Source organism: Plectropomus leopardus, chromosome 1 (genome assembly GCF_008729295.1).
Source record: "Plectropomus leopardus isolate mb chromosome 1, YSFRI_Pleo_2.0, whole genome shotgun sequence".
Taxonomy (NCBI): Eukaryota; Metazoa; Chordata; class Actinopteri; order Perciformes; family Serranidae; genus Plectropomus; species Plectropomus leopardus.
The window spans coordinates 22,307,513-22,335,404 of record NC_056463.1 but is presented as its reverse complement, the minus strand read 5'-3'; the positions used below and the strand labels follow the sequence as shown (position 1 = coordinate 22,335,404).

The 27,892-nt window shown below is 41.1% G+C and overlaps 1 protein-coding gene across 3 annotated transcripts in view; it reads left to right on the top strand.

Moving 5' to 3' along the window:
* gse1b (Gse1 coiled-coil protein b) overlaps nucleotides 1-19,884 on the top strand; it is a 193,512-nt gene extending 173,628 nt beyond the window's left edge. For all 3 annotated transcript variants that reach the window (XM_042501982.1, XM_042502152.1, XM_042502066.1), the window contains 13 exons: nucleotides 3,989-4,155; nucleotides 4,391-4,591; nucleotides 6,402-6,569; nucleotides 6,689-7,053; nucleotides 7,486-7,816; nucleotides 10,033-10,670; nucleotides 11,378-11,490; nucleotides 11,585-11,849; nucleotides 13,173-13,286; nucleotides 13,480-13,854; nucleotides 15,584-15,880; nucleotides 16,445-16,548; nucleotides 17,264-19,884. In XM_042501982.1, the coding sequence (XP_042357916.1) occupies nucleotides 3,989-4,155; nucleotides 4,391-4,591; nucleotides 6,402-6,569; nucleotides 6,689-7,053; nucleotides 7,486-7,816; nucleotides 10,033-10,670; nucleotides 11,378-11,490; nucleotides 11,585-11,849; nucleotides 13,173-13,286; nucleotides 13,480-13,854; nucleotides 15,584-15,880; nucleotides 16,445-16,548; nucleotides 17,264-17,404 (3,279 nt within the window). In that variant the 3' untranslated portion in view covers nucleotides 17,405-19,884. The remainder of the gene's footprint in view (nucleotides 1-3,988; nucleotides 4,156-4,390; nucleotides 4,592-6,401; nucleotides 6,570-6,688; nucleotides 7,054-7,485; nucleotides 7,817-10,032; nucleotides 10,671-11,377; nucleotides 11,491-11,584; nucleotides 11,850-13,172; nucleotides 13,287-13,479; nucleotides 13,855-15,583; nucleotides 15,881-16,444; nucleotides 16,549-17,263) is intronic.
* Nucleotides 19,885-27,892: the final 8,008 nt, after the last annotated feature.

The following is a 27,892-nucleotide window of genomic DNA, read 5'->3' as shown; positions in this document are numbered from 1 at the left end:
TTTGTGCTCTGTACTTTGTATATGGCATGGTGCTGGTGAGTAGTTTGTTATATGGAAGGGTGTTTTTTGGCAGGTGGGAAAAGGTCAAAATGGGATGGCTGGTTGGATGTGTAGGTGCCTGAGTGACTAAGGTGCCTCTCTAATGGGGATGGAAGGGTCTATCTTTGTGGCGTATGTGCTTTTTCAAGGTGCTGACCTGTTACACCCACACCTTTGCATGTTTTTCTACGGCATCCGTCCGCACGCACACACACTCACACACACATGCTCAGACACACACAAAAAGGGACTGAGCTCAGGCAACAAAGACGTGCATACAGCATGACAGCCATGTGTACATAGTAGGGTTGCAAGGGTATGAGATTTTAGAGGGTCTGGTAACTGTATCAGAAAATATTACAGTTTCATGGTATCATGGTTTACATTTTTACACAATTACTATTACATCAGTGATTGAAAACAGAAGTTTTTTTTTTAGTTGAGCAACTGCTTTATTTTAATTTAAGCTTAAAACATTTTTTAAAAATAGAAGTAGGCAATCCAGGAGGAAAAGAAATGTGCAACTGCAGGTTAGATTTTTCCAGTGTTGTAGGCAAATGCACATACGATAAATGTCAGTTTTCATACCACAGTATACCTTGAAACCAGTGTATCGCTCTGACTCACTAGTACATATTCTCTTTTACAAACAACAATTCTTATTGTTGTTTACGTCACATCAGATCACATCAAAGATGGGGTTGCTGGTTTTCACAGGCAATATTAATTGTCAAAGCAGGAGGCAAAAGCTAGTCCGTTGCAAAATTGCAGCAGCGCCACATTGCTTTATCAGTGCCTGAAGTTTATTTCCTAACATGGGGGTGGAGTCAAACTACATTATGACTACCTTGTCCTATTCTGACCTCAGACTGTATCTTGTGGCTGTCCTCAGGCTTTTTTTGAACCATATACATTGCTGTTATTTGTTGTCTCTTTCTCCTCCATCATCTTGATGAGTTCCATCATTTACCTCTCTCGTGTCCATACCCAATTCTTTCTTTTTCCCTGCTGTATGAGAATTGTCATATCAGTGGCGATTAAAGTTGAAATTTTGGCTGTGTAGCACCATACATTGTACAAACTGAGCTGCTCATTTTACTGTTGTTAAGTCTGAGTCATAAAAATATCCTGAGCCAGTTGGCCTCGTGTCTTTGGACTGCTGCATTGCCTTAGTAAGGTTACTGTTACATGTTTAAGGGTTCCTGAGGATTAACATTGTTAGTTTGACACTGCTTTTTGCGCCAGTCCTTCTGGCTTCTGCTAGCAGTCCGTCATGCTTGATGGCTTCAAAATCACATAATTGAAAAATGTGTGTATATACTAGCAAGAGATGGCGCAACAGCAGAGGAGGCTCGTAGCCTTTCAAAGAGAGACGGAGAGAGCCAAGCATATATGAGAAATGTTTGTTATACAGGGCGGAAGTCGGTCTATGTGTTACTGTGTTCTGGCCAGTCAAGCATTCCACATGTTGGCCAAAATTTATTTGACATTACAAGAAATGTATGAGTGAATTTCTGGTAATATAAGTGCTAGATTTGCTCAAATGATTGAAATTATGCACAACACCCGCACTGAAATTCAGGCCCTGTTTGCTGTTTTGCAGCATTTTTGTGTCATCCTCTTATGATGGGATTCTCTGTGAAATTTCTTGGAAAGGAGCAGTTGACTCAATTTAAGTGGTAATTTGAGTCTGGCAAGCAGTTGACAGTGTTTGATTCATGGCCATGATTATGAAACTATGCTCCTGTCACACATAAACTCTGTGTATAACACAGGATATTGAACAATGTGGTTCAACCCACATTTGCTTCATACCAGCTTCTGGTCATCAGATAAATACCATTTACTCAACAGCACTTATAAATAGATAATAAACAGACTGTACATGATTTTATTTCCTTAGAGGGTTCTCGTGTTGTTATGCCAGCACAGGTGGTCAGTGGAGTGTTCAGTGTAACCATAACATACATTTTCTTATTTGGTCCCTTTCCAATATAATGGTTTGATTAGCGGTGTAGTTGGGGTACAGATTGAGGCAAAGACGCGACGTGGACCCACACCTCACACATAACACCTCAAACATACTTAAATAGAGAGATGCATCGACCTATAGCATCAGTGGTGTTAGTCAAGCAGGGATGACAGCTTTGCGAAACACTGATCACTTTGTTAGGAAAGCTGTCATCAGAGTGATTATAGCAATTGATTAAATGACAGCCAGTGTGATAGAAAGCAGCTCGTCCTGCGTGGCAATGCTCACCAGTAATATGTACCTGTACATCTTTATGATGCTCAGCAGGGGATGGGCTTGAGAAATACACATACAGTACACGTGTGCATGACTTTATCTGCAGGTTTATGTGGGTTAAGAAAATAAATTGGAATAAATGTATGTCTGCTTGCCTTTCACAAATATCACGCAGGCTTTCACTATAACCTCCAGAAGGACAGCTGTTGGTAGTGTTTGACAATGAGGCAAATAAAGAAAAAGAGACTTCTTTGAAAAAGAGAGAGACAGAGTAAACAGAGAACTCAACATCTTGTGTCTCTTAAGCCACAATTTGATATTGACTTCTTTTGACATATATGAACCTCTTTTCCAGTTGGCTGCTGATTGGGAGGGAGCGTCCACCCATCTCCCTGTGCTCATAAAGCTTTGAAAGGATGGAAGTGGCATAGAGAGTTCACGGGGACAGGAGATTTAAGGGAGTAGAGTGCTTTACTGTTTAGTGAAGCACAACAATCAACAGTAACATTAAACCACTGCAACTTGGGGGCGTCTAAGAAACAAAGGGGGATGTTGGGAGTCTAAACATTAAGGCATTTAAGATTGGATGTTAGCACATGAGTGTCAGCCTGGGTCAGTGGCTGCAGAACAGGACGTGGAGGTAATGGCTCCCTAAATTGGATTTATTTTATCAGAGGCAGTAGTGAAAGAGAGGACAGTGCTGCTGTAAGGTCTCTCTGTAATCCCAGGGAGCCCAGAGGTTAATTTAGTGGGGCAAGAACTGCCTTCTCCTCTCGCTCCTCTTCTTTATGTCTTCATCTCTACACTTCCTTCTTTCCTTCTTTCTAGCTGTATCCTCTCCAACTTGAATTATTTTGCTGGAGATGAGATAACTGTTCCAGCATACGTGTAAAAATCCTGCTCATCTGTATCCCTCCATAAACAATTTCCTTGTACGCCTTACAACAGTTGTAAGTTTCTCTGTTTTGCGATTGCATTTGTAGGCAGAGGGAAACCAAAGCTTCAGAAAATGCACTCCCACTCCCTCAGCAGGATGTCTTTGTAGCTCTGAAACGGTGTATGTGCCTGCTGAGAGTGTGTGTGTATGTGTGTGTCTGTGTTTGTTGTGGGATTGGATAAGTGAGACCAGGCTTGCTGCCAAAGGGAGAGAGGGAGGTGGAAGAGAGGAGGGAAGAAAGAGAAAGAAAAACAGAGGCAGAGGGATATTGCTTTTTGGACTTTGTTGTCTTCCTCGTAGATGTTAGTGGTTAAGTTATGTTCACACACACACACACACACACACACACACACACACACACACACACGCATACACACATTACTAAGATCAGAGTCATCATCTCTCTCGAAGTACTGCTGTTGTACATCATTACCTAATCGATCAAAGATGACATTTCTTGTTTACGAAGAAAAACAGTGAGCCTGTTTTTTACCACTCTTTACCTGCTTCCTCCATTTTATCATATATTCCCCACAGAGAAATGTTCATCCGTCTATTTTAACAGGGAAGTGGTTGGTGTGAGAAAGGGAGTAAAAGTGCCTGAGGTAGGAAGAGAGAGCGAGGGAGGCTGCTTCACCATAAACAGGCCTATTCTTCCCCCTGTCTCCCCCTTCACAGGATAGGCTCCATGAACATTGACAACCGTGACGGTCACAGGTCTTCACGAACAATGAGTAAGACTCTCTTTCTGTATCTCTCTCCAGGCTGACTCGGGGCCTCGTGGGGCCAGCAGGGAACGTCTGGGTGCAGAGGGAAACATCCCACAGGAAAAGGGTGGCCCCTCAGTCCCTGCCCACCTCCTGGGAAACCCCTATGCCTTTGGTCTCACCCCCGGTGCTGTCATGCAAGATTCACGTTTCCAGCCCCTCAAGTGAGTCACACACTGCTCTCATACACTGTTCTCAATTCAAAAGGAAGTTTCTACATGCACTGTAAAAGTGCATGATCAATAACTCATGGATATATTAAGCTCACTGGAAAAGCCGTAACAAGTAACATTTGTCTTGGTGGCAGTAGTGCTGAGGACCAGTTAGTTATATAGACAACAATAATGGACACATACAGATCAAACTAACTGTGGCTTCTCTGTATTGTGCCCCCCTCAGTCTGCCCAGACAGTTGCCTAATGCAGTGCCCCCTGGTCCTGTACCAGAAGAGTACCTCCGTGGTTTCCGGCCCTATGCCACGACTGAGGATGCCCTCCGCATGCCCTCTTTGCCCTTGGGCCTTGACCCCGCCACTGCAGCTGCCGCAGCTGCCTACTACCACCCCAGCTACCTGCCCCACCCCTCCTTCACGCCATACAGGTAAGCCTCTCCATTAATTTGTTTTGTTGACATGGCACCCATTTCCTTTGAGAGCAAATTGTGCAAGCCAGTGCATATGACTGAACTAAGTATTTGTAACGCACAGACTCAGCAGTAAACGCATTAGTGTATAGCTGACCTTGAATTCATGTTCCCATTGGTAAAATATTGTTCTTTATATTTTATGCAACTTGGGGGGAGGATTTCATTGAGTGTGAGAGATTTGAACAGATTTACAACTTTGATAGATGTCTGTGCGAATTTAAAAATCAGATCCAAGCTAACCAAACATACATTCTCAATAGCCTTTATTGCACAGTGATCGCCCTTTAGAGCCACTAGAGCAGCACCATGTTGCTCTTGGGCATTTTTAGATAGCATACCATCTTGGAAGCAAAAAAAACGCGATTGGCATAACATTTTACACAACAGCACGGCCTCTAGTGTGACATAACACATCAGCATGTGCAGCACTTCCTGCTCCCTATTCCGCGATTATACCTTTTAAAATAAACAGCGAGGCGGAACTACAACGCAATACTAGCACTTTGAACCAGCAGTAAAAAAAGGGCTAGCGTTAATAAAAAGGAAGTCTGTCTAAAACAAAGGTCGCAGACTTTCACTTAAAACACTTACTTTTTAAGCATAAGAGCAGGGTTTTTCATGTTGGTTGCCCCCAGTCCTAAATTACAGCTTTATGTAAACTGTTTCACCTGACATGCTGCTTCTCTGAAGCCTCTGTTTGAAAATATCCTTGTCAGCTGTGTCAAAATACTTTTAGGAGATTGATCAAAATATACATATACGTCACTATTTATTGCCAAGGGCTACAGTAATGTCATTTACAACCTTCATAACTGCTGTAATGATGCTTTAGTGCTTGCTAGATTACAGTGCAATTTCGCATAAAACACTGCCCTTATCTGACAATTTGTTTATGGGTCCCTAATGATTTTTGCAATATGCAACAAACAAAACTCAGTATATGCTTTATTAATGAAGGGGTTGTATTTATTTTGAAGCTTCTTAAACCGAGCCAGTTAATAGCAAGACCCATTTCCTTGTCTTTACCCGAGCTAGATTATACTTATGAATAAAATATGAACATCTGAGAGAGCCATGGCTGGTTTTGCCACTTAACTCTATATATCTGGAGTTTGTTCATGCATGCTTTGTGAGAAATTACCATACAAAAATCCATGAGCGGTATGTACATCTGATATAAGACGTTTCCTGTGGTTTGTCTATTCTCTCAAGAGGAAATCTAATTTTCTTTATAGTACTTTATAGTGTTCTTTATTAGAGTGACAGCCCAGTGATCATACAGAGGAAACAGCAGCAGAAAATCTATGTGCACTGTTTGCTAAAACGACATTGGTCTTAAATGTATACTACGTATGATCATGTAGACTGTGCGTTGAGACGGACCCTGCCTGCCTTGGGCTATCACAGAGGCTGCGTGCCCCTGGTCTGTCAACCCAGCAAGATCAGAGGACTGCAGCACCCATCACACACTGTGCTGTAATGGATTTAATGAGGGGATGAGCAGTGGATGTCATACACATACACAAAAACACACAGTTGTGCATCAACACACAGCACAGTGTCTTGCTAGCTGCTGTGTGGTGATTGAGGTTAGCTGACAGACGCTGCTGCTTTCTTGAAAGATGGGAGACCCTGTGATGTCGCTTCTTTGGGAGATGGAGGCGCACAGGTTAATGAAAGTGAATGCTGCACTGTCACACAGAGAGACTGACTTCTTCTCCTTAACTCTTTTCTTCTTTTTTTCTCTGAAACCCTTATCTTCCAGGATGGATGACCCATTCTGCCTCTCTGCTTTGAGGTCACCTTTCTATCAGTTGCCAGGAGGGGGAGCTTTACCTCCCATCCATCCCTCTGCTGTTCACATGCACCTACCAGGGGTCCGCTACCCTGGAGACTTCACACACCCATCACTGTCAGCACTGCAGTCTGAGAGGTAAAATCCCCCTAATTTATAGATTTGTAAAGTCACAAGTGCATGCACACAATAGATCACAGCAGTGTGCCGTAATTTCTCTCCAGTTTCACTGACATCTTCTTCCTTCCTCTTTTTAGGCTTCAGCTGGAGGATGAGCTGCGGCAGAGAGAGAGGGAGCGTGAACGAGAACGTGAGCGCGAGAAGGAGAGAGAGCGAGAGGCAGAGAGAGAGAAAGAGCGGGAGAGAGAACGAGAGAGGGAGAGAGAGCGGGAGAAGGAGCTGGAGAGAGAGAGAGAGCGCGAGCGGGAAAGAGAGCGCGAGAGAGAACGGGAGAGGGAGAGAGAAAGAGAGAAGGAACTGGAGAGGCAGAAGGAGAGAGCACTGAGGGAGAAGGAGCTGCAGGCATCCAAGGCCATGGAGAGCCACTATCTGGCTGAGCTGCATGCCATGAGGGGGCAGGAGGACCGAACCAAGCCTGAGAGACTCACCCCTAATCGGGCTGGTATGTGGCCATGCTGCCGTTGTAGATTCCTTAAGCTACAAGCATACTTCTTGCAAACACCTATCGCTATAAACACTTAATATCAGCTAGAGCTGGAACAATTAGTCAATGAATGATTGAATTGATAGAAATGTTTGTATCTGCAGGAGTTGATGATTATCAGTGAAAGTATTTTTAAGCTATTTTCTTAAAAACTCAGGGGGTTCTTATTATTTTTTACTCTTCTATGAAATCAAACTGAATATTTTGCGATTTTGGCAATTTGAAGGCTCTCGTCCACTTGTGATGGAGATTTTTCACTATTTTCTGACATTTTACAGACAAAACAATTAAATAAATGAATAAACTGAAAAAAATACTCAGCAAATGAAAACAAACATTAGTCCCAACCCTAATGTCAAAATGTTTACACTGAACTTTGTCCTTCGACAGATAAAACCAAAGAGCCCGCCCCTCCAGCTCCCAAACCAGTCCCTCCAGGACTCCACTCTTCAATGATCCAATCACATCATCCCATCCCTGGTCTAATTTCAGGCCATGGCCTCTACATGGGGTCCAGCACTGTAGGGACGGGGCTCACTGCCTCAATTATTGCCCAGAGGACCAATGAGGAGGAGAGATGGTTGGCGCGGCAACGCAAGCTGAGGCAGGAGAAAGAGGATCGTCAGTACCAGGTGTCTGAATTCCGCCAGCAGGTTCTGGAGCAGCACCTGGACTTGGGCCGACCGGCTGACGCACCAGATCACAGGACAGACTCACACAGGTGGGACAACACTCACAAGGCTAAACTCACTGCAGTTTAGCCGTCGTGCAGAAATTTCAAACCCGCTCATTATTTTTAATCATGGCAATATTTACGTCCTTACATGACCTGGGGATTGCAGAGTCATTTATCTGATTCAGACAAGCAGTTCTGGGGTTGCCTGATATTGGACAGAATTGTCAACTCCTTACACTCTTTTTCTTGCCTTGGGTTGGACCTTTGAATCTGCCCACTCCACTAAGCTTGGGTTGACTGATTTGCCTGGCATTGTGACATGAAACAGTGTTTCTCTGTTAAAATAAAAATGACTAATGAGTGCCTGTGGGGTGATTCAATTATCCAATCAGCACCAGGGGCATAACCAACGTCAATGTCATAAGTGGTACGCCAAAACCTATGAGGAGTTGTTACAAGAATGGCGACTGCTATTAGATAGACACTGCTATCAAGGCTGATCTTAATCAATGTGTTTTTTCAGTATCAGCCTACAACATAATTTGTTTGTGCTTTACCCTGCTCCACTCTTAAAAGACTTGAAAGACAGATATCTTGGCATGCTACATATCAGTGTGGAGTTAAAATGACTGTCAATTTAGCTATCATAGATACATAGTTCTCTAGTGATTGGTAAGAGAGAGGGACTCCTCCCCCACAGAAATTGGTTAGAGTCAATACAATGTCAGACTAAAGATGGAAATGGAGTTTAACTAGTTGACATTTTTGTCTGATATCAGGCAACTCCATTTCCATCTTCAGTCTGACATTGTGTCCACTCTAACTGCTTTACAATAACATGAAAACAGTGGTAGTCCAGCCTGTGGCATGGATTGGCTAATCACATCCCCTTGAGGTGGTCATTTGGAGTTTTTTCATTTTAACTCAGAAACTGCTGATTCATGTCACGATGCCAGACAAATCAGTTAACTTGAACTTGATGAAGAGGGCATATTCAAAGGTCTGGACCCAGGCAAGTTCTGGGGTCTCTGTAACCAAAAATGCATGCATGCTTTCAGTGCAAGCACATTTTTGGGGTGTTTGTCTGTCTTTTCCATCCTTATAGGGACAGTTGTGACTGTGTTCTGAAGCTTCAGAAGCTGGCAGGCTTTAGAAGTTTGTTGTCAGGCAGGACTAGAAAAAAGATAAACCCTGTCAAAAGCGTTACGTCTACTCTATTTCTGTCCATGCCTCCTTCCAGGCCTGACATGTAGGCAACTATGTTTAGGTGCTGATGTAGGGTGTAAAGTGAGGTCCTGACGACTGCTGTTTCATGAGTGGCAGGTAGGGGTTTCAAACAGGCATCGAGCGGGACAGCTAAGACACACAAAGGCTAATTCTCGGCTAATCCTCTCAACCTTGCACAGCGTAAGCCCCCTGCTTACCCTCCTTTGTTACTGTGCCTGTGTTTGTGTTGTTGTGTGCGATTCAGAAGTGAGGCTGTGGTTAATGCTGAACTGGTAGGACAGGAGAGATACACACATCTGCTATCGGTAACTCTACGGTATAATCGCAGAATCACAGCTCACAGGCTGCAGATTGCAGATAACACACATTTACTCACTCACACACACACACAGAAATGCAAACACAAACATAATTTGACTGGTCATGCAGTGTGCACTCCTGCCAGGTTTGATTTGGAAAGACGCTCAAGACTGTGTCCATCAGCCATCTGCCTTTCTTTGTACTGTACTCTTGCCATTTCTTTTCCATGAACATACCGTTATTTCTTTACAATCATCTCTTTTTACCCTTTACATATATATTATTTTTCTCTTCCTCACATTGTTGACTATTATTCCTCCCTATGTCAGTCATTTTCTTCTCTGCCTGTCTCTCTGTCAGGAGAATTTTTCTCCTGGCCTCTTCCTCAGTAGCCTGCTCTCTGGACTTGCTCCCTCCCTCTGTGTGTGTGCATGCATGCCACACTACAAGGACCCAGCAGATCAAAAGCAGGCCTGTATATCTGGAGGACACTATGTGCCTTGGCCACATCCTCACTCTGCTCTGGGCTACTCTGTCTGGGCTTGATAACACTGCTTTGCACACACAAACCCACAGACATACTGACAGGGATGAAGGGGAAACAGGCAATGCATATAAGCACCATGTCTCTGTGTTGCATGTAAGATTGGAAAACACTATTAGTCAATTTTTTAAAGGAGATATTGTTGCTGTACAGTATTTCTAACAGATAAACTTCTATTGTATCTCTTCAGATCCATACCAAATCACCATGAAGCAGGAAGTCGGGACCTGCACCCTCACTTAGGCGCCCCTCCACCCCTCATCTCCCCCAAACCTCCTCAGCCACCACGTGAACATCACCCACCCACCACTCTGTGGAACCCTGCATCTCTCATAGAAACCACCTCAGAGTCCAGACGAAACCACGAGCCCTCAGGGATGGGACACTATGAGCTCAATCGGCTTCCCCCAGGGCCTTCCAAATATGAGGATGCAGCACGGAGGAGAGAAGGGGGCGCGATGGAGAAGTATCCCCCTCTGAGAGGTCCTCCAGGCCTGCCGGAGCCCAGCACATTCCTTGCTGATCTGGAGAAGTCCACCCAGACCTTTTTCAGCCAGCAGAGGGCATCACTGTCCCTGTCTAGCCAGTATGAACTGGAGGGAGCCATGAAAAGCAATGCTGGACTAAAGAGCATCCAGGGACACCCAGGGCACAGTAGACATGGACAAGGGCTGGGAATGGTCGCTGGGACAGGGCTGGGACAGGTAGCCGCACTGGGGATGAGTCCAGACACAATGCTGATCTATGATGAATTCCTTCAGCAGCACCGAAGGCCTGTCAGCAAGCTGGACCTTGAGGAGAAGAGGAGAAGGGAGGCCAGGGAGAAAGGTAATCACTATAGGCAAAGTGTTGCACTGCACCTGATCACATGCACTCTTAAGCTGCGTTTCCATCAAAGGCTTTCGGTATAGTACCTTTGGAAACAAAAGTAACACCTACATCCATGTAATCAGATCCTAGATCTGTTAAGCGTTTCCACCGCAGACAGTACTCTTACATGCGGGCAGGGCTGTTGTCACTGACTGTTCTGTCCAGCAGCACTCGCTGTATTTCCTTTTTCACCGATGATACAGAGTTAAGTCTGCACCCTGTTTATTGTGAAGTGAGAGTCTCTCTCAATGGGATATTTATAAATAGCTAGTTTGTGCACTGACTCCTTGTCAAGCAAGATCTGGGGTTTAGTGCTGCTGCACAAGCACACCAAACAAAGCTCCGACACAGAGTGTTGATTCTCTACTGACCAACTAATGGACTGCAGCGTCTCTAGCTCCACCTTGTAGTACCGGATCTGTGTGCTAGGTACCTCAAGCAAAAAATGGGGACGGTTGTAAAGGTACTAAAAGGTACCATCCACAACTTTCCACAATGGAAACTTGTGAAAATGTGTACCAAACTGAACTAAAATGAACCGACGTACTAGTGGAAACATCCCATCACATGTTTTTAAAAAAATCACAGACTGTATGTTGTTTTATGTAACTTTATTAGATGATTCAAAAGTGGGGTGCCAGTAGTGACCTCTTTGCCTGCTGCAGGTTACTACTATGAGCTGGATGACTCATATGATGAGAGTGATGAGGAGGAGGTGAGAGCCCATCTCAGGAGAGTAGCAGAGCAGCCCCCACTCAAACTGGATGACTCCACAGAGGTAAAATACCTGCCATCACATACGTTTACTGTGCTTTCCATAAGCGTTATTGACGAAACATTGCACTAAGATCTTTTTCTGCCTGCCTGCACAGAAATTGGACTTTCTGGGAGTGTTTGGCCTGACCACGGTGGGCCGGCGAGATGAGCTGGTGCAGCAGAAGAGAAGGAAAAGGAGGCGGAGGCTCAGGGAGCGCAGCCCCTCACCACCTGCCTTGCAATCCAAACGCACACCTCCTCCTCCCCAGCTCAGCACGCGCTTCACCCCTGAGGAAATGGACCGAGCACCAGAGCTGGAGGATAAGAAGCGGTTCCTCACCACATTCAAGCTGTCCCATGTCACTGTTCAACAAAGGCGAGGTAAAATAATTTATAGTAATAAACAGATTTAGCCCAGTCTTTTGATTTACTTTAACCCTGGCCACCATGCTGCTCTGTACTGTTTACTAACCTGTTTTCTGGCCTGTCCATGATGTCAAATATGTGACACTATTAAAAAAAACCCACAAAGGCTGCAGAGCTGTGTATATGGCTTTGGCCTACTTGCAATGGGAAGGGAGTTAATCGCTTATTTTTTGGCAGGTTTTCCTTTTTTAAAAATAAATATATGGGCTTGATTCTGTTTAACAGTTACTCCTTATACAAGTCTTCAGTGTTGCTTACCAATCGTTTTGTTTAATTATGTTTCAAGAACTATGTTAATTAGTGGAAGACTTAACTGTGTGTAACAATGCCTCTTAGCTATTATTAATTAAACAAACTATGTCTCTCTTATAGTTTAAGTAAATAATTGGTGTGCCCACAAAGCTTACTCTATGCCTTCAATAGTAAACAATACAAACTAATTTAAGGATTTTTTTGTTGTTAATGACATCAATAAAAAACATGAAGATTATGTCTTGCATTGCAGGGCATGTATCAGTTTGCCTCAGCAAGCCGGTTAGAAACCACTGCATTACAGAACTGACCCAGTGCACTTTACATGCCACACAAACATCCCCATTCATTACTCATATCATGTCTCTCCTCTTTGACATCTCATTTCAGTAGAGTTAAGAAGACTGATTGCATGCTCATTTTGCTTTTAAAAAGTAGAAGTCATTCTCAGTCAGCTCTACAGCTTGCTGACACTACACTTTAGCTGAGCTCTGCCTGCTTTACATGCACTGCTCTCTCATTAATATGTTGAGTAAAGCCTTGAAGGAAACCTTAAAGGGGGTCAAACAATGATCATGTCAACCTCAAACCCCATATTATATGCAGCATATTTTAAACAATATATGCATCATGTAGTGCTTTACATTGCCCTAGTTAGAAAGGTGGACGTGTGTCAAGGTTCTGTTGTGCTTGCAGTTACACACACACACACACACACACACACACACACACACACACACACACACTCACACTCACACACTGACAAGGAATTGGGAGTGGCAGCAGTGGGCTTACAGTGATCCTAGTCTAATCCTCTTGATTTACTGTTTGCTGCCTACAGATGGCAGCGCACTGCCTCCCACGCTGTTGGGCACACTCAACCTCCTTTTACGCAGACATGCACGCACACTCACACACACACACACACACACACAAACAAACACACACACTAGGAGACATAAATGTGTATAAAATTGTGAAATAGATACACACCGTCAAGACTAAGTAATTTTCTTTGTCTCTTAGATAATGAAAGGGTGGTGGAGCTGCTTCAGGCCATAAAAGAGAAGAGTGTAACCTTGGATACCATCAGACATGCCCCTCATCCACTGTGTAAGAGCCCTCCAGCGCAGATATCTGGTGAGACACATGCTAATGACCACAAACATACACACTTTCTCATCCCTAAAGTATTAGGCTAGTGTAGTATTTATTAATTTGTGTTATGTATCTGAATAGAATATGCATCTAAAACATTTTAATTGCATTGTTCCGTCTGTAGTACTGTGGATCTTGACCTCATCATGACAAACACATGTTCAATTGATTGCAGATTCTTCATTCGCCCAGCCTTCCTCTGAATCAGAAGGCCACCACAGTGTCAGAACACATAGCCCCTCCCCACATTGCCCAGCGTCCCCCAATGGTCATCCAAAACCCCTTGGGGAGACATTAAGACCAAAGGAACCCCCTTCTCCAGCTGTCTATCCAGACAAGGCCCGGGGGCCCAGTGAGGGACCGATGTCCAAGAGGAGCTCCAGCCTGCTAAACAGCTTGCGGCCCCCACTCCCCCTGCAGGCTAAAGAAGGCCTGCACAGCGTCAATGGGCGCACCAAACCCTGGGACAGCTTCACCCCTGAGGAATTTGCCCAGCAGTTCCATGAATCTGTGCTTCAGTCCACTCAGAAGGCTTTGCAGAAACATAAAGGTAAGCTGCACAAGCCACAGTTATAAAGCTGTTTCTGTGATGACAGCAAATGACAACACCTTTCAGTAGTAAGACTAAGGCACAACCTACATGTTTTCCAGGAGCATTATTCCTTCAGTTAATCAATTTTCAGTCATTTAGTCCCTAAATTATCTTGGTGATGTCTTCAAACGATGTGCTTTGTCCAACCAGCAGTCCAAAATATTAAAAGCAGCAAATCTGCACATTTGCAGCCCCAACCAGCAAATGTTTTTTATTTTTGCATGATAAATCTATTTCAAAAATTGTTGATGGTATATATTTTATTGAGCTGGAGCTGACAGTATTAGTGGATTAATGTAAAATTACTCAACAACTATTCATTGATTTTTTTTTTTTTTGTTTTGTTTTGTTTTTTGTTTTTTTTTTTCAAATAATTCACCACTTCAAAAGGTTTCCTTGTTTTCTTGGGCCTCTGATTTTTGGAACATGTAGTAAAAAATGAGAAACAGTATGTCCAAGAAACTGAAAAAAGTCATAGTATAGAATGTTGAAAAGGAAAAAAAACTAAAATAAAAACATACTGGTGTGTGTAAAAATAAGAGAAAGAAAAGAAGTCATAGTATAGCATGCCGGCAAAAAAGTCATAGTGTAATATGTTGAAAACAAAAAGTCATAGTATATTAAGTTGGAAAAAAATTTAAAAAGTCATAGTCTAGCATGTTGAAAAAGCTGAAAAAAATTCAGCATAGTATGAAAGAAATTTATAATTTGACAAAATAGAAGTCATATAATAGCATGTCCAAAAACTGAAAAAAATCATTGTACCATATGTCAAAAAAAAAAAAATCAGTATAATATGTTTATTTTTATATGTCTGTAATTGTCATAGTATAGTAGGTCGAAAAATCCGAGAGAAAAGTCATAAAGTATGCTGGAAAAAAGTCATAGTATAGCATGTCAAAAGAAAATGAAAAAAATGTTGTAGAATGTTGAAAAACATAATATTTTATCATGTAAAAAAACTGCAAAAAGTCAAAGTATAGCAAGTAAAAAAAAAGAAAAAAATGTTATATAATATGTTGATAAAACTGAAAGAAAAGTAGTAGGATATTATGTAAAAAAAAGTCAGAATATCATATCAAATAAAAAAAAACTCAGTAAAGTATTATAAAGAAGTCAGAATATAGCATGTTGAAAACAAATATATCATAGTTTTGCAGGCATGTCCAAAGTCTGGCCTGGGAACAATCGTGCCCCTCAAAGCAATTCTAAATAATTAACGGCTTGACTTTTAAAATATACTATGGGCCACTACAAAATATTGGTTAATCAATCATGATCATTTTGGGTTCTTTCCCTTCACCTTACAATGGCAGGACTATAACACACCTTGTAGACATACATCAAGTAGGAACTAATGTGTTTTCATTAAGAGACTATAAAAAGTAAACAGAACGGTTACATGGGCACAGCAAAGAAACATAAAGTGGAAATTGATATCAGGAGCAGAGAAAAGTCATTTTTACTGAAAGATGAAACTGTTGCATTTTTCTTGTTTGTGATTCTTTTTATTAGCTATTTTATGCAAGAAGCAGCTGGTATATTCACATTATATAATGTGGCACCCATGCAAAAAAGTTTGGACACCCTTGCCCTAGTTTGATCAGCTAATCCTTTCACAGCTATGGAAGATAATAAAATAGATGAAATATGACAAAACCGTCCTTCTCTACCATCTGTCCTTCAGGTGGAGCCACGGCGATGTCAGAGTCGTCCCACCTCCAGGAGTCCTCTGTTCACTACAACATTCCAGAGCTTCAGAGCACCCCTGGCCGGCTGCCGCAGCCACATTCACAATCTCACCCTCAGCCCAATGGGCAGCACTTCTCTGTAGCCCTTCACCGGGAGGCCTCAGGGACAAGGGAGGACCTGTCTGGTCCAGAGGACTCTGAAGAGGAGGAGGATGAGGAGGAAGAGGAGGCTCCTGCTTCCAAGTGGCAGGGGATTGAATCGATATTTGAGGCTTATCAGGAATACGTTGAAGGTAAGGAGCTACAGCGAACATGTAATGGTAGTATCGCTGCTGCTAAATATCTCATAACTCTACCATATTATGTGGATTTCATAACTTCTACCCCTGAAAAAGCCATTAATATCTCATTATATCTGTTCATATTATAATATTATATTAGCCATTTAGTGATTCCTGTATTTCACAAAACTGTGTTTTCACATTTTGTTTGGGGTTGACATTGACACAAATGATTTTTGTTGTAAAAATCTTCTCTCGTCACTAGAGGGCGATATTCACCCTTCCTCAATGTACTTCAGTTTTGTACAGATTAATGTGTGATCAGGATTTGTACAAAAAATGTATCCAATCAATGCAAGCCCTTTAAAACATGCTATTTCACAGGTGTATTTTATGACCTTTTAAACTTGAAGACGTGCATGTAAAAAAATGTGGTAAATAAGTCTTTTGGTATCTTCTGTTTAGATGGCATGGTCTGGATTCTGCAAAGAGGTCAACATTCATTGCTCCCAGGCTGAATATTTTTTTTTCTAACCACCAACTCCCATTGTTTTCACATTCTGTGTTTTCCTCTAGAGCAAAGTTTGGAGCGACAAGTGTTGCAGAACCAGTGTCGAAGACTAGAAGCTCAGAACTACAACCTCAGTCTGACTGCTGAGCAGCTGTCTCATAGCATGGGGGTAAGATGCATACACACACTACTTACTGTGTCTTCTAACACACCTTTCATCATATCTAAGCCCAACATCATCAGTAGCTACTCACCCAGGGTTCCTACACTTAAAGTAAGGTTAGATCAAAGGCTTAGTTAATGACACTCAGACACACTATGATTTAAGACCAATTTTACATGAAAAAAGGTACATAGGATTTACGCACAACCTTGTCCAACTGTTTGTTGCAAAAATTTGTTGGCGGATTTTCTTGGCAATTTTTTGTTTTTTCATTCTGCATGTGGGATTCCATTGCCATGCTAGCAGACTGTAGATACAGGTTCAGAAAAAGAGAAAAAATGTTTTTATAAAATCTAATTTCCATGTCTTAGCATTTTTAACACTTTGAAAGATCGATTTAAGACATTTTGACCCCAGTTTAGGCCTTATTTTTAGATTGATGAATTCAATGCCTACATCAGACCTTTAACGTCTTCACACCTACAACTCTGAGTAGAATTAGATACACCTTTATAATCCTTAAAATAGTTGCTTTCCTGCTTGAAAAATTATAAAATATCTCATACAGTTTGTGACATGAAAGCCAGCACCTTATTCTTTTTTTATCCTCAATTTAGGGTTTCTCCTTTTTTTATTGATGCCATATAACTGATGTTACATCTCATTGTTGTGATCTTGTCTGAACATTCTGTCTCCTCTCTGTGTGTCCTTGGTCTTGTAGGAGCTGATGTCCCAGAGACAGAAGCTGGCAGTGGAAAGGGAGAAGCTACAAGCAGAGCTGGAGCACTTCAGAAAGTGTTTGACGCTGCCACAGACACACTGGCCGAGAGGCAGCCATTACAAGGGCTACCCTCCCAGGTGACCCCAACACGTTGACCTAATGGCCCCCAGGCCCCTGGCCACCCCCCCTTTCAGACTGACACCCAGAGTTTATTTTTCATGGCCTGGTCCACATGGCTCAATGGAGGAGAGCATGGCTGGTAAGATAAGATGAATGAATGAATTGAGTGAATGGATGGATGAATGCACAAGGAGACAGGACCATACAGTGAAGGACAGGCAGTCTTTGGATTGTGGCCAGCCAGGGACTGTGCCACGAGCCACTAATGTGTGCCAATGTAGCCAACCCCGTGAGCATGGGGCAGGAGTACCTGAAGATCAACACAAACACACCCATGCACCTGCTTTTCACACATTCTTCAGTCCCCGCTGCTCTATTGTTCAGTCCCTGCATCCCTCACCGCCACAGCTACACAGACAATCCTGCCAATGAGGGAGCAGTTGCCCCAGGAGGGGTGTTGTCAAGAGAATTGAATGCTCCAAAGGCTTTCGGCCAGTCGGGACTGATTTTTATCACAGTGGCCACGTGGGCTTTTGAACTGGAAAATGCACTTAAGAATGAAAGCTGAAGAACTACCTGGTGGTACTGCGTTACAACAAAGAACTGTTCAAATTAGGGAAGAACTTAGAAAATGCACATTTTTTGGAAAGAATTAACGAAATGTTTTATTTCGAAATAGAAAATTTGAGAATAAGAATTTTAAAAGGTGCTTCAGCCTTGTATTGTATATAATATGAAGACTTAAAAGAATTTTGTATGTTTTTATTACTTTAATCATTGTTCTTTTAAAGAAAAAGCCTGCCATTTTTATATGTTTATGCTTTTTTTGGGTTGGAAAAGAAAGCCTTGCTTTTAGTGTTTGTATTGCTGCTGGCCAGAACAGCTAATTTTAACAGAGTGAGAGAGAACAGGATACACTTCTCCTCTTACTCTCTCTTGACCCCGCCACAACCACCTCATCTGGCATCTGAGCTCAGCAAAGCTTACTTAGAGGTCCTGAGACGTGGCTCCTGCCCTCTCATTCCCCTTCCTTTACAGCAACATGTGTCTCTCTGTTTTAATGCCCATTAATCCTCAGCTTCCCTGCTGCTGGCATGACTAGTTAGTTTATTCTCATAAAGAAACAAGTTGAGATGATCCAGCGACATTTTTTTTTAACTTGACATACTTGATTATTTTGTAAAGACATGAAGAGTCTCTTAAGCAGCCAGCTTATGAAACTGGTTCTTGATGCTTTATCCTACCATTGGACCTTTCACTTCACTTTGTATGACATCATATAGCATTGGACTCAAGCAAAATGACGGTTTGCATAACGTTATGCCTTACAAGCCCTTATCAGCAGCCAAGAGAGGACATAGTGCCAAAAGTTTAAAAAAAAAAAAAAAGGTAGCAGTTTGGATTCTTAATTTTAAATTGAGTTGCAGTTAGGTAGCCAAACAGTCAAACCAGAATGGCCATCTTCCACTGCTGAAATGCTTCAACCCCTATCATCTCCTTCCTGTGTTTACTGCATTTTAGAACCCACACTATCCAAGGTTGCCAATATATTACGCAAAAAGTCAATTCAAAATGGGCATTTCCTGGTACATATAACATCAGATAGGTTTGATTTACCTGGCCTCATACACATTTACAATCTCTGCCTCCCCTGAGATTCAGCTACAGTTTTACACTGACTTTCTTCCCTGTAACTTATGTTGCCTCAGCCTTATGGTTGTATGTGCGATTTGAGACACCTGGGGCCAGCTAGGAGGTGCACAGGTGATTCTTTTGAATTTAAGGGGCTGCGCAAGTTACAGTGGTGGGACAGTTGGTGTAAAGAGTGGGGGATATGGTATTTCAAAGTTCAAAAACTGTAATGAATTTAAAAAATGTGCTGAAAGTCATTTTTAAAAAAACTGAAGCACAGCCACCCCCCTGCATACAGATTATTAATAACAAGTGCCTCAAGAATTTGGGAGCATGTGAATGAGTTGCAGTCCACACAACGGACATTGTACACGTAACACCAGTGATCAGGGACTTAACATTTTAAATCAAAGTGTCTACTTTATGTCTCACACCTTTCAAATATGTGCATGACAAGACCCGACACAGAATTCCTTTATCTAAATGCATCTCTGAGAACCAATTTAATCACCTTTTTATAAATAAGGCCCAAGCCAGTTTAGATCATCAGGTGGATACAGAGCATAGTCTGACGTTTTTACAGAGCTGAAGAGGCATGCTGAGGTAAGCTGCCAATGACCTGGGGAGGAAGGTGCAGTACAGTGAGCCCCTTACACCCAGCCTCCCTGTGTCTCTAACCCACGCACGCCCATGCAATAGCCCCATTACTCAGTGGAGGATGTCTAGATGCTGTGAAATCCTGTTTTTAAAATGTACTTGTTTGAATTCATTGTAATGTAATATATTCTTTGTTGAATGTAGTAATTAGGTATTTATGAATATATGGCTGTGATTTCAGACAAAAAAGAAAATAAAATATTTCAAAAATGTTACATATCAACCTTTGTCTGTTTGTGGATGCTGCTAGATGGATGTTCTTGGGTGGGTAGAATGCAAAAAAACATATATATACATTTCCAAGCAGCAATGTGTGCTGCTGGAGCCCTAATGATTTTGCTCAGATTAATCTTTTTTTCATTTTTTTTAACATACTCCATCCATCCATCTGGAATCCGGATCAGTTCTCCGAACTACATCAGCTGGCCCCTTTTAATGCAAAGGAGCAGTCGCTCTACTCCAAGCTCCCCCCTGATGTCTGAGCTCCTCATTCCATTTCTAAGGATAAGCCCAGCTACCCTGCGGAGGAAACTCATTTCAGCCACTAGTGTCCGCAGTCTCATTCTTTTGTTGGGAAGTAGATTGACTGATAAAATGAAGAGCTTTGCCCTCAAACTTCAGCTCCTTCTTCACCTCAACAGTCCAGCAGTGCCTGCATCACTGTAGGCACTGCGCCAAACCGCCTGTCCATCTCACGCTTCCCTCTGCCCTCAATTGTTAAACAAGACCTTTAGATACTTTAACTGCCTTGCTTGGGGCAGTAACTCTCACCAAACCCAGAGGGGGCAATTCACCGTTCTCCAGCAGACTCTCATTCCGACCGCTTCACGCTCGGCTGCAAACCGCCCTAGCAGAGATGCAATTCTGGGGTCCCCAAACTGGACCCTTTCCTCCCCCAAGGTGCGTCTTCAGACCTTGTCTATGAATATCACAAAGAGAATCAGTGACAAGGGACAATCCTGGCAGAGGCTAACACCAACTAGGAATGTGACTTAACGCCGAGCGTGCAGACGAAGCTCTCACTCTGGTTATACAGGGACTGGATGGTTCACAGCAGTTTGTAGGCTTTCTCCAAGTCCACAAAACACAGCCTGGATAGTAAAGTCCCACAGTCCCTCCAGCAGTCCTGCAAGGGTAAAGAGTTGGTCCACCATTCTACAACCAGGATGGAGCCTGCATTGTTGCTTGTGAATCCCTCGGACAAATTTGCCTTGGGGGACCCCACCAGGGGGTAATGCCCCCGACAACGCAGCTTTGAGGATAACAGGGACACGCAAACCCCTCCACCACATTAATGAGGTAATTCTTTTTACACATTATACTTTTTGCAACACTATGACTTTTTAATTCTAACACTATATACTATTGGCATTTAAAAATGTTTTTTACTTACTATAGTATGACAATTTTCAATTTTTTCAACATACAATACTTTGACTTTTTGCAACATGCTTTACTGTGACATTTTTTTCAACAAGCTAAACTGCATTTTTTTTTCAGTTTTTCACAGTACAATACTTTTTTGGACAAGCTATACTATGACTTTTTTCATTTTTTCCTACATACTGTACTATGCCATTTTTTTCTTTTTTTTTTGACGTGCTATAGTATGACATTTTTTTCCATTTTTTTTAGCACTATACATGACTTTTTCATCATGCTATGATTACTTTTGGTGGGGGACGAGCCTTCTGTGTGGAGTTTGCATGTTATCCCCGTGTCAGTGTGGATTTTCTTAATGTTCTCTGGCTTCCTCCCACGTTCCAAAGACATGCAGGCCAGGTTATTTGGTGGCTCTAAATTGCTGGGAGGTGTGAATGTGAGCGTGAATAGTTTTGTGTCAATGTGTGTCAGCCTGGTGATAATCTGGCATCCTGTCCAGGATGTACCCTGCCTCTCACGCAATGACAGCTGGGATAGGCTCTGGCCTCACTGCAGCCCTTAGGAGGAAAAGCGATACAATGAATGAATACTGTAATATTATATTTTTGTCATCATTTTTGACAACACATTATTTTATGGCAGTTTTTCATGATCAGACAATATACTATATTATGATGTTTTTTCATGATTTTTGATGACATGCTATTCTATGACGCCTTTTCATCAATTTGCAGTGCCACTTTTTTATGATTTTTCATGATATACTATACTATGCCGTTTTTGACCATTTTGACAACATACTATGCTACTGCGTTTTTTGGTCGTTTTTGACGACATACTTATACTGTGATGTTTTTTCATGATTTTTGACAGCATATTATGACGTCTTTTTCATGTTTTTCATGCTATTGTAACCCAGGTCAAATTCACAAAGTGTCCTTTACCTGTCTGATCTCGTGCGAAAAATATCGTGAGACTAGGGTGGCCAATCAGAGCAGCCGCAGGGCTTTAAACGGCAGTAGCAACAGCAGACCAGCGCTGCGTTCCAAAAGTTGTTCCATTTAACCTCCTTCACTTCCCTTCAGCCCTTGGTATTATGTACCAGCTGACACCACAGGACATCGCAGGCCACTTGGAAAACAGAGGGGAAGTTGGGCTGGGGACTGAAATGAAAAACACCTACCCTCATTCACTTTCAGCCTGAGTGTCACGGATCTGCAATTATTTCTTAATAAAAAACAACTATAAATATACACGTTTGGTAATCAGCTGCATGACTTTCTGGTGGAACAATTTTTGAGTGTATCATAATTATCATAACTATTATTTATGATACATTTTATGGGTGCTTTTGGAGATTAGAGATAAAACACGTGTTAGTCCAAGTGAGCCTGCCATAGGTAGCTGTTCAAGTTGACTGCTTACGCATGCGCAGAAGGGATCGGGTAGGCGTACTGGCAGGACATGCTGAATGACATTTGGAGCGCAGCCTCGATTGATGAGGGGCTGGCTTGCAGAGGGTGAACGCGAGAGCCTCGAGAGCACAGTGCTACTGCCATCGGTAAATAGTAGACCGTTTACTAATGTTATTTACATTCAGTGCTTTCAAACATGAAATGCATAGGTTGTTTCTTGTTACCGGACTATAGCCGTGTCCCTGGACATGGTGCCATTGCACGGAGAGAGCGAGAGGAAACCGAATCTTGGAATTGGTGAGTTGCCATAGTGCTATTGTTGTTAGCACGCTGCTTTTGTTGATTTAACCATGTCGGTGCCCTGAGTAAATGTTGCCCATGTTGTTATTTAATTGTTGTTGTGAGTCACACATTGCAAAGAGGGTGTTTTGTATGAGCCCCATAACTCTAATGAGTTGTCAATAACTGCGCTAGCGGCTAGCGCTAGCTCCTTTAACCTAGCGGCTGACACTGGCTTAGATAGCATGGTGGCTAATGCTAGTCTGCTAACCGACGCTATGCTGATCCGGAACGCAGTGTTTTGATATGAAACGTAAACATGTCTATCATGATGATTGTTTAAATAACTGTCCTGTAATAGTATGATATTTTTATAGTAGACTGATATTTTGGTAGCTGATCATTGTTGTGTTTTGAAGTAGCACAGCTGTGAGTTATTGGGAAGTTTCTTGTTAATGAAAACAGAGCCATGTATGTTAAAGCTGACCTCGTCTGTTCATAACAGGCCGGGTTTTTTTGCGTGAAGGAACCCTGATGGCGAGCTAGAGGAAACCGAAGAACCATCATTGAACTGAACCATCCCTAAATCTAATCTGCATGGTAGGATGTGCTCTAATTAAGGGTTTGCAACTGCTCAATCTACCAACCACACATACACACACAAGTGCCCCCAGCCCAACCTCTTGCCCCTCTTTTTTTTCTTGGATTTACTGACTTATTTTTGGACTTTGTATTCTGGGATGTGGATGGCCCATTTCTGGCGCTGGAAGGGGATTGAACTGAGGGGATGTGACTTTTCGTGATGGAACTAATGAATGATGGGATGTACGGTGTTGGAGGACGGTGGGATGTACGGTGTTGGAGGAGGGAGCATAAGAGAATTTATTCAGCCAATTTACTTTGTGTGAAAGTCATTTTCTTGTAGTCCGGTTTTAAAAAAAAATGTATTTTTGTTTTTTTCTTTTAGTAATGTAGTGTCAGTAATACATTGTACCTTTTCATCACCCTTTCTGTGTATTGGGTCTTCATTTAATTCTGCCCATCAGTCTACAAATTCCTCCTGTAAAGTCCCTAGAGTCTCCTGAGATATTCCACTCTACTAATCCTGTAACTATTAGCACGAAGACCCTGCTATACTATACTCACGTTTTTCATGATTTTTGACAACACATAATGCTTTTAGGTTTTTCCATGACTTTTGACGACGTGACCTTTTTCATGATTTCTGACGACATACTATACTTTGACATATTTTTTTCAGCCAAGTATCCCCTGACCAGCGCAAAAAGTTTTTGGTGAAAAAAAAAAAAAAAAAAGGTACAGCACAGCACTGTGACATCAGTGTCTGATTTACTGAACAATATTGTAACTGAAAAACACTTTCAAATTTGGGGGTTACAACTTGTCGACGTAAATCCCATTGAAACATAATCTTCTGCACACTGACAGTAATTTGTTGGTTCTGTTGTTGCCTTTTGTGTCACTTGTCTGTCTGTGTTGCTGCTATGCTTCAACCACGACTGCATTGTTTGTGTCTTGACAGCGGTAAGTGATTGATTGGCAGGTGATGGCATTTGACAGTTTGAGTCAAACTATCCTGGTTTGACAAGTTTTTTTTGAAGGATATTGAAATTGAATATTGAGTGTAAAATTCAGTTTATGAACTTAGATTTATATTTTCACTGAACTTTTTAGGATTTAATTAATTTTTAGGAATTTGAAATTATCACAATGATCCCCCTGCGTCATCTGCCAACTGGGCAGTTTGGAGTGGGGAACCAAAGGGGATGCAAGGCCGTCGCACGTCGTTCACAACCCCCAGCCTCCAAAGAAAAAAAAAACTCATGTACCCCCTGGAGTACTTCCATGTACCCCCTGGGTTACGCGTGCCCCCTTTTTAAGAAACGGTGCTTTAGTATGATGTTTATTCCTAACCTTTGACTGCATACTATGACGTTTTTTCATGATTTTTAAAGACATACTGTAGTATGATGTTTACTCATAATTTTTTACTGCATGCTATATTATGATGTGTTTCCATGAATTTTGACAACATACTATACTATTTTTTCTCTCTTTATTTTTTGAAGATTATTTTTGGCATTTTGCCTTTATTCGATAGAGCAGAAGATTGATAGCGTCAAAGGGGAAGAGAGGGGATAACATGCAGCAAAGGGCCGTGAGCTGGAATTGAACCTGCGGCTGCTGCGGCTAGACACTGCCTTCATATATGGAGCGCCTGCTTAATCCACTAATTTTTATAGACATACTGACGACATACTACACCATGACATATTTTTAAAATAATTTTCAACATGATATACTGTGAGGTATTTGCATGACGACATAGTATACCATGTTTTTTTTTAAGAATTTTTGATGACACCCTATACTATAATGTTTCTTCATGATTTTTTAGACATACTATACTGTGACAGTTTTTAATCATTTTTGATTTCATACTACACTGTGACATTTTTTTCATAATTTTGTTTGACATCCTATACCATGACATTTTTACATGATTTTTGACTGCATACTTTACTATGACGTCTTATTTCATGATTTTTGTCAACATATTACACTATGGTGTTTTTTCATGATTTTTAGTGACATACTATACTTACTATAATTTCTGTCAGAATTTTTTATAAATACTATACTTTGACGTTTTTTCATGTTTTTTTAAAGACGTATACTATTATGTTTTTTCATGATTTTTGACGACATAGTATACTATGAGATTTTCAGATTTTCGATGACATACTATACTATGATTTTTTTTTAAAAAAAAGATTTTTCATGACAGACTATACTGTGGCGTTCTTTTCATAATTTAGATGACAACCTATATTATGACACGTCTTCATGATTTTTGATAAAACTATACTATGGCGTTATTTCATCATTTTCAACGAAACCTAGAATATGCATTTTTTCACAATTTTGATGACATACTATATTATGGTGTTTTCTTTCATGATTTTCAATGACATATCCTTTGACATCCTTTCATGATTTTCTAGACACTGTACTGTTACGGTTTTTAATCATTTGTGACGACATACTTTGACAGATTTCATAATTTTTCCATACTATGACTATATAGTATGATGTTTGTTAATGATTTTTTGGTGACTACATTTTTTAATGATTTCTGGCCACATGATATACTGTGATGTTTTCTTTCATGATTTTTGACGACGTACTACACTATGAAGCTTTTTCATAATTTTCAATGACATACTATACTATGAATTTTTTAGTGATTTTTGACGACATACTATACTATGACGTTAAAATCATCATTTTGATGACATCCTATGATATGATTTTTGACAAAGTACACTGACGTTTGTCTCGATTTACAACGACAAACTTTACTATGGCATTATTTCATGATTTTAGATGACATACTTTAATTTTTTTCGTAATTTTGACGGCATACTTCATCATGATGTTTTCTTTCATGATTTTTGATGACATACTATGCTATAACGTTTTTTCACGATTTTAGATGATATACTATACGATGATGCTTTTTTCAAAATTTTTTGGTATACCATTACGTTTTTTCATGATGTATTGACATACTGTACTGTAATGGTTTTTAATAATTTTTTTTTAAATAATTTTTTGGTTTTTTTATTTTTACTACACTATGAAGCTTTTTCTTTATTTTTGACTACATACAATCCTGTGTTTTTTCATGATTTTCGACATCATACTACATTCTGAAGTTTTTTCATGATTTTGACGATAAAGTACACTGACATTTTTCATGATTTTCGACGACAAACTATGCTATGGCATTATTTCATGATTTTAGATGACATACTTTATTATATAATGTTTTTTCATATTTTTTTTTAACACAGTAATGATTTTTTTCATGATTTTTGACAACATACTATACTATGACGCTTTTTCATAATTTTGACAACCTTATACTTTGATGTTTTTTCATGATTTTTGACGACTTACTATATGATGGCTTATTTTCAGGATTTTCAACAACATACTTTACTATGACTTTTTTCAGGATTTTGATGACATACTGTACTGTGACATTTTTGACATTACACTATGCTTTTTCATAAGTTTTGATGACATTCTATAATATGTTTTTATGTTTGTTTTTTTTAATAAAAAGATCAGTAAAAATATAAATCTAAGTTCATAAACTGATTTTTATACTCAATATCCAATTTCAAAATCCTTAAAAAAAGACCCAACTCTCCCAAAACCAGGATTGTGTGAAATGCCATCATCCGTCAATCAATCACTTGCCACTGTGAAGACACAAACAATGGGTCGTGGTTGAGGCGTAGCAGGAATGCTGCTGAAAACACGAAGAGACAAGTGACAAAGAAGGCAAAACCAGAACTGACCATCAGTATGCAGACACTTCGTAATATACCATGCTGGAAAAAAGGCCAAAAGATCATAATATAATGTGTTGAAAAAATGGCTGAAAACCTCATAGTATAGTATGTCGAAAAACTTGCACCTAGATCCTAACCAAGCTGCTCATCCCCCAAAAGGAAATAAACCCCTTCATGAATATGCAAACGGCAGCACCCTCGCTTATGAGCATATTTAACATGTTCATTAACCAGCAACAGCAGCCGTTTCTGAGCAAAAAAACAAAAACAAACAACACGTGGAAGGGTGGAAAACCCCTGCAGTTGGAGAAGGAAGCTTCTTTCCAAACATGACACCCCACGCAGGAGGAGTAGGAGGTTTCTACCTGAACATGACACAACAAGCAGCAGGCAGAAGTTTCTACTCAAACATGACATCTCAAGATGCAGGAGAAAGCTTCTCCTCGAACAACCCACCCCCAGGCCAGCCAATGAGGAGAGACGGAGAGTGGAGAGAGTGACGATGTGACGGACCTCAAGATAAAGAGGAACAGAAAACCATTTTGTACAACTTTTCAGAGTTTTCTGTGCTTTTGTGCTTCTTCTTTATCTTGACCTTGTGTTAGATGGTATATGTAGCTCCCGTAAAAGGGAGTGATGTTGTTTTTTGATTTTGAAATTTTTTATCTTAGAATAAAGCCTGCCTTGAGCAGTTTTTAACCTTTTCAACCATCCTTGGGTGTTCGCATTTGATCCTTCTGAGAATCTCGTGGTGGTGG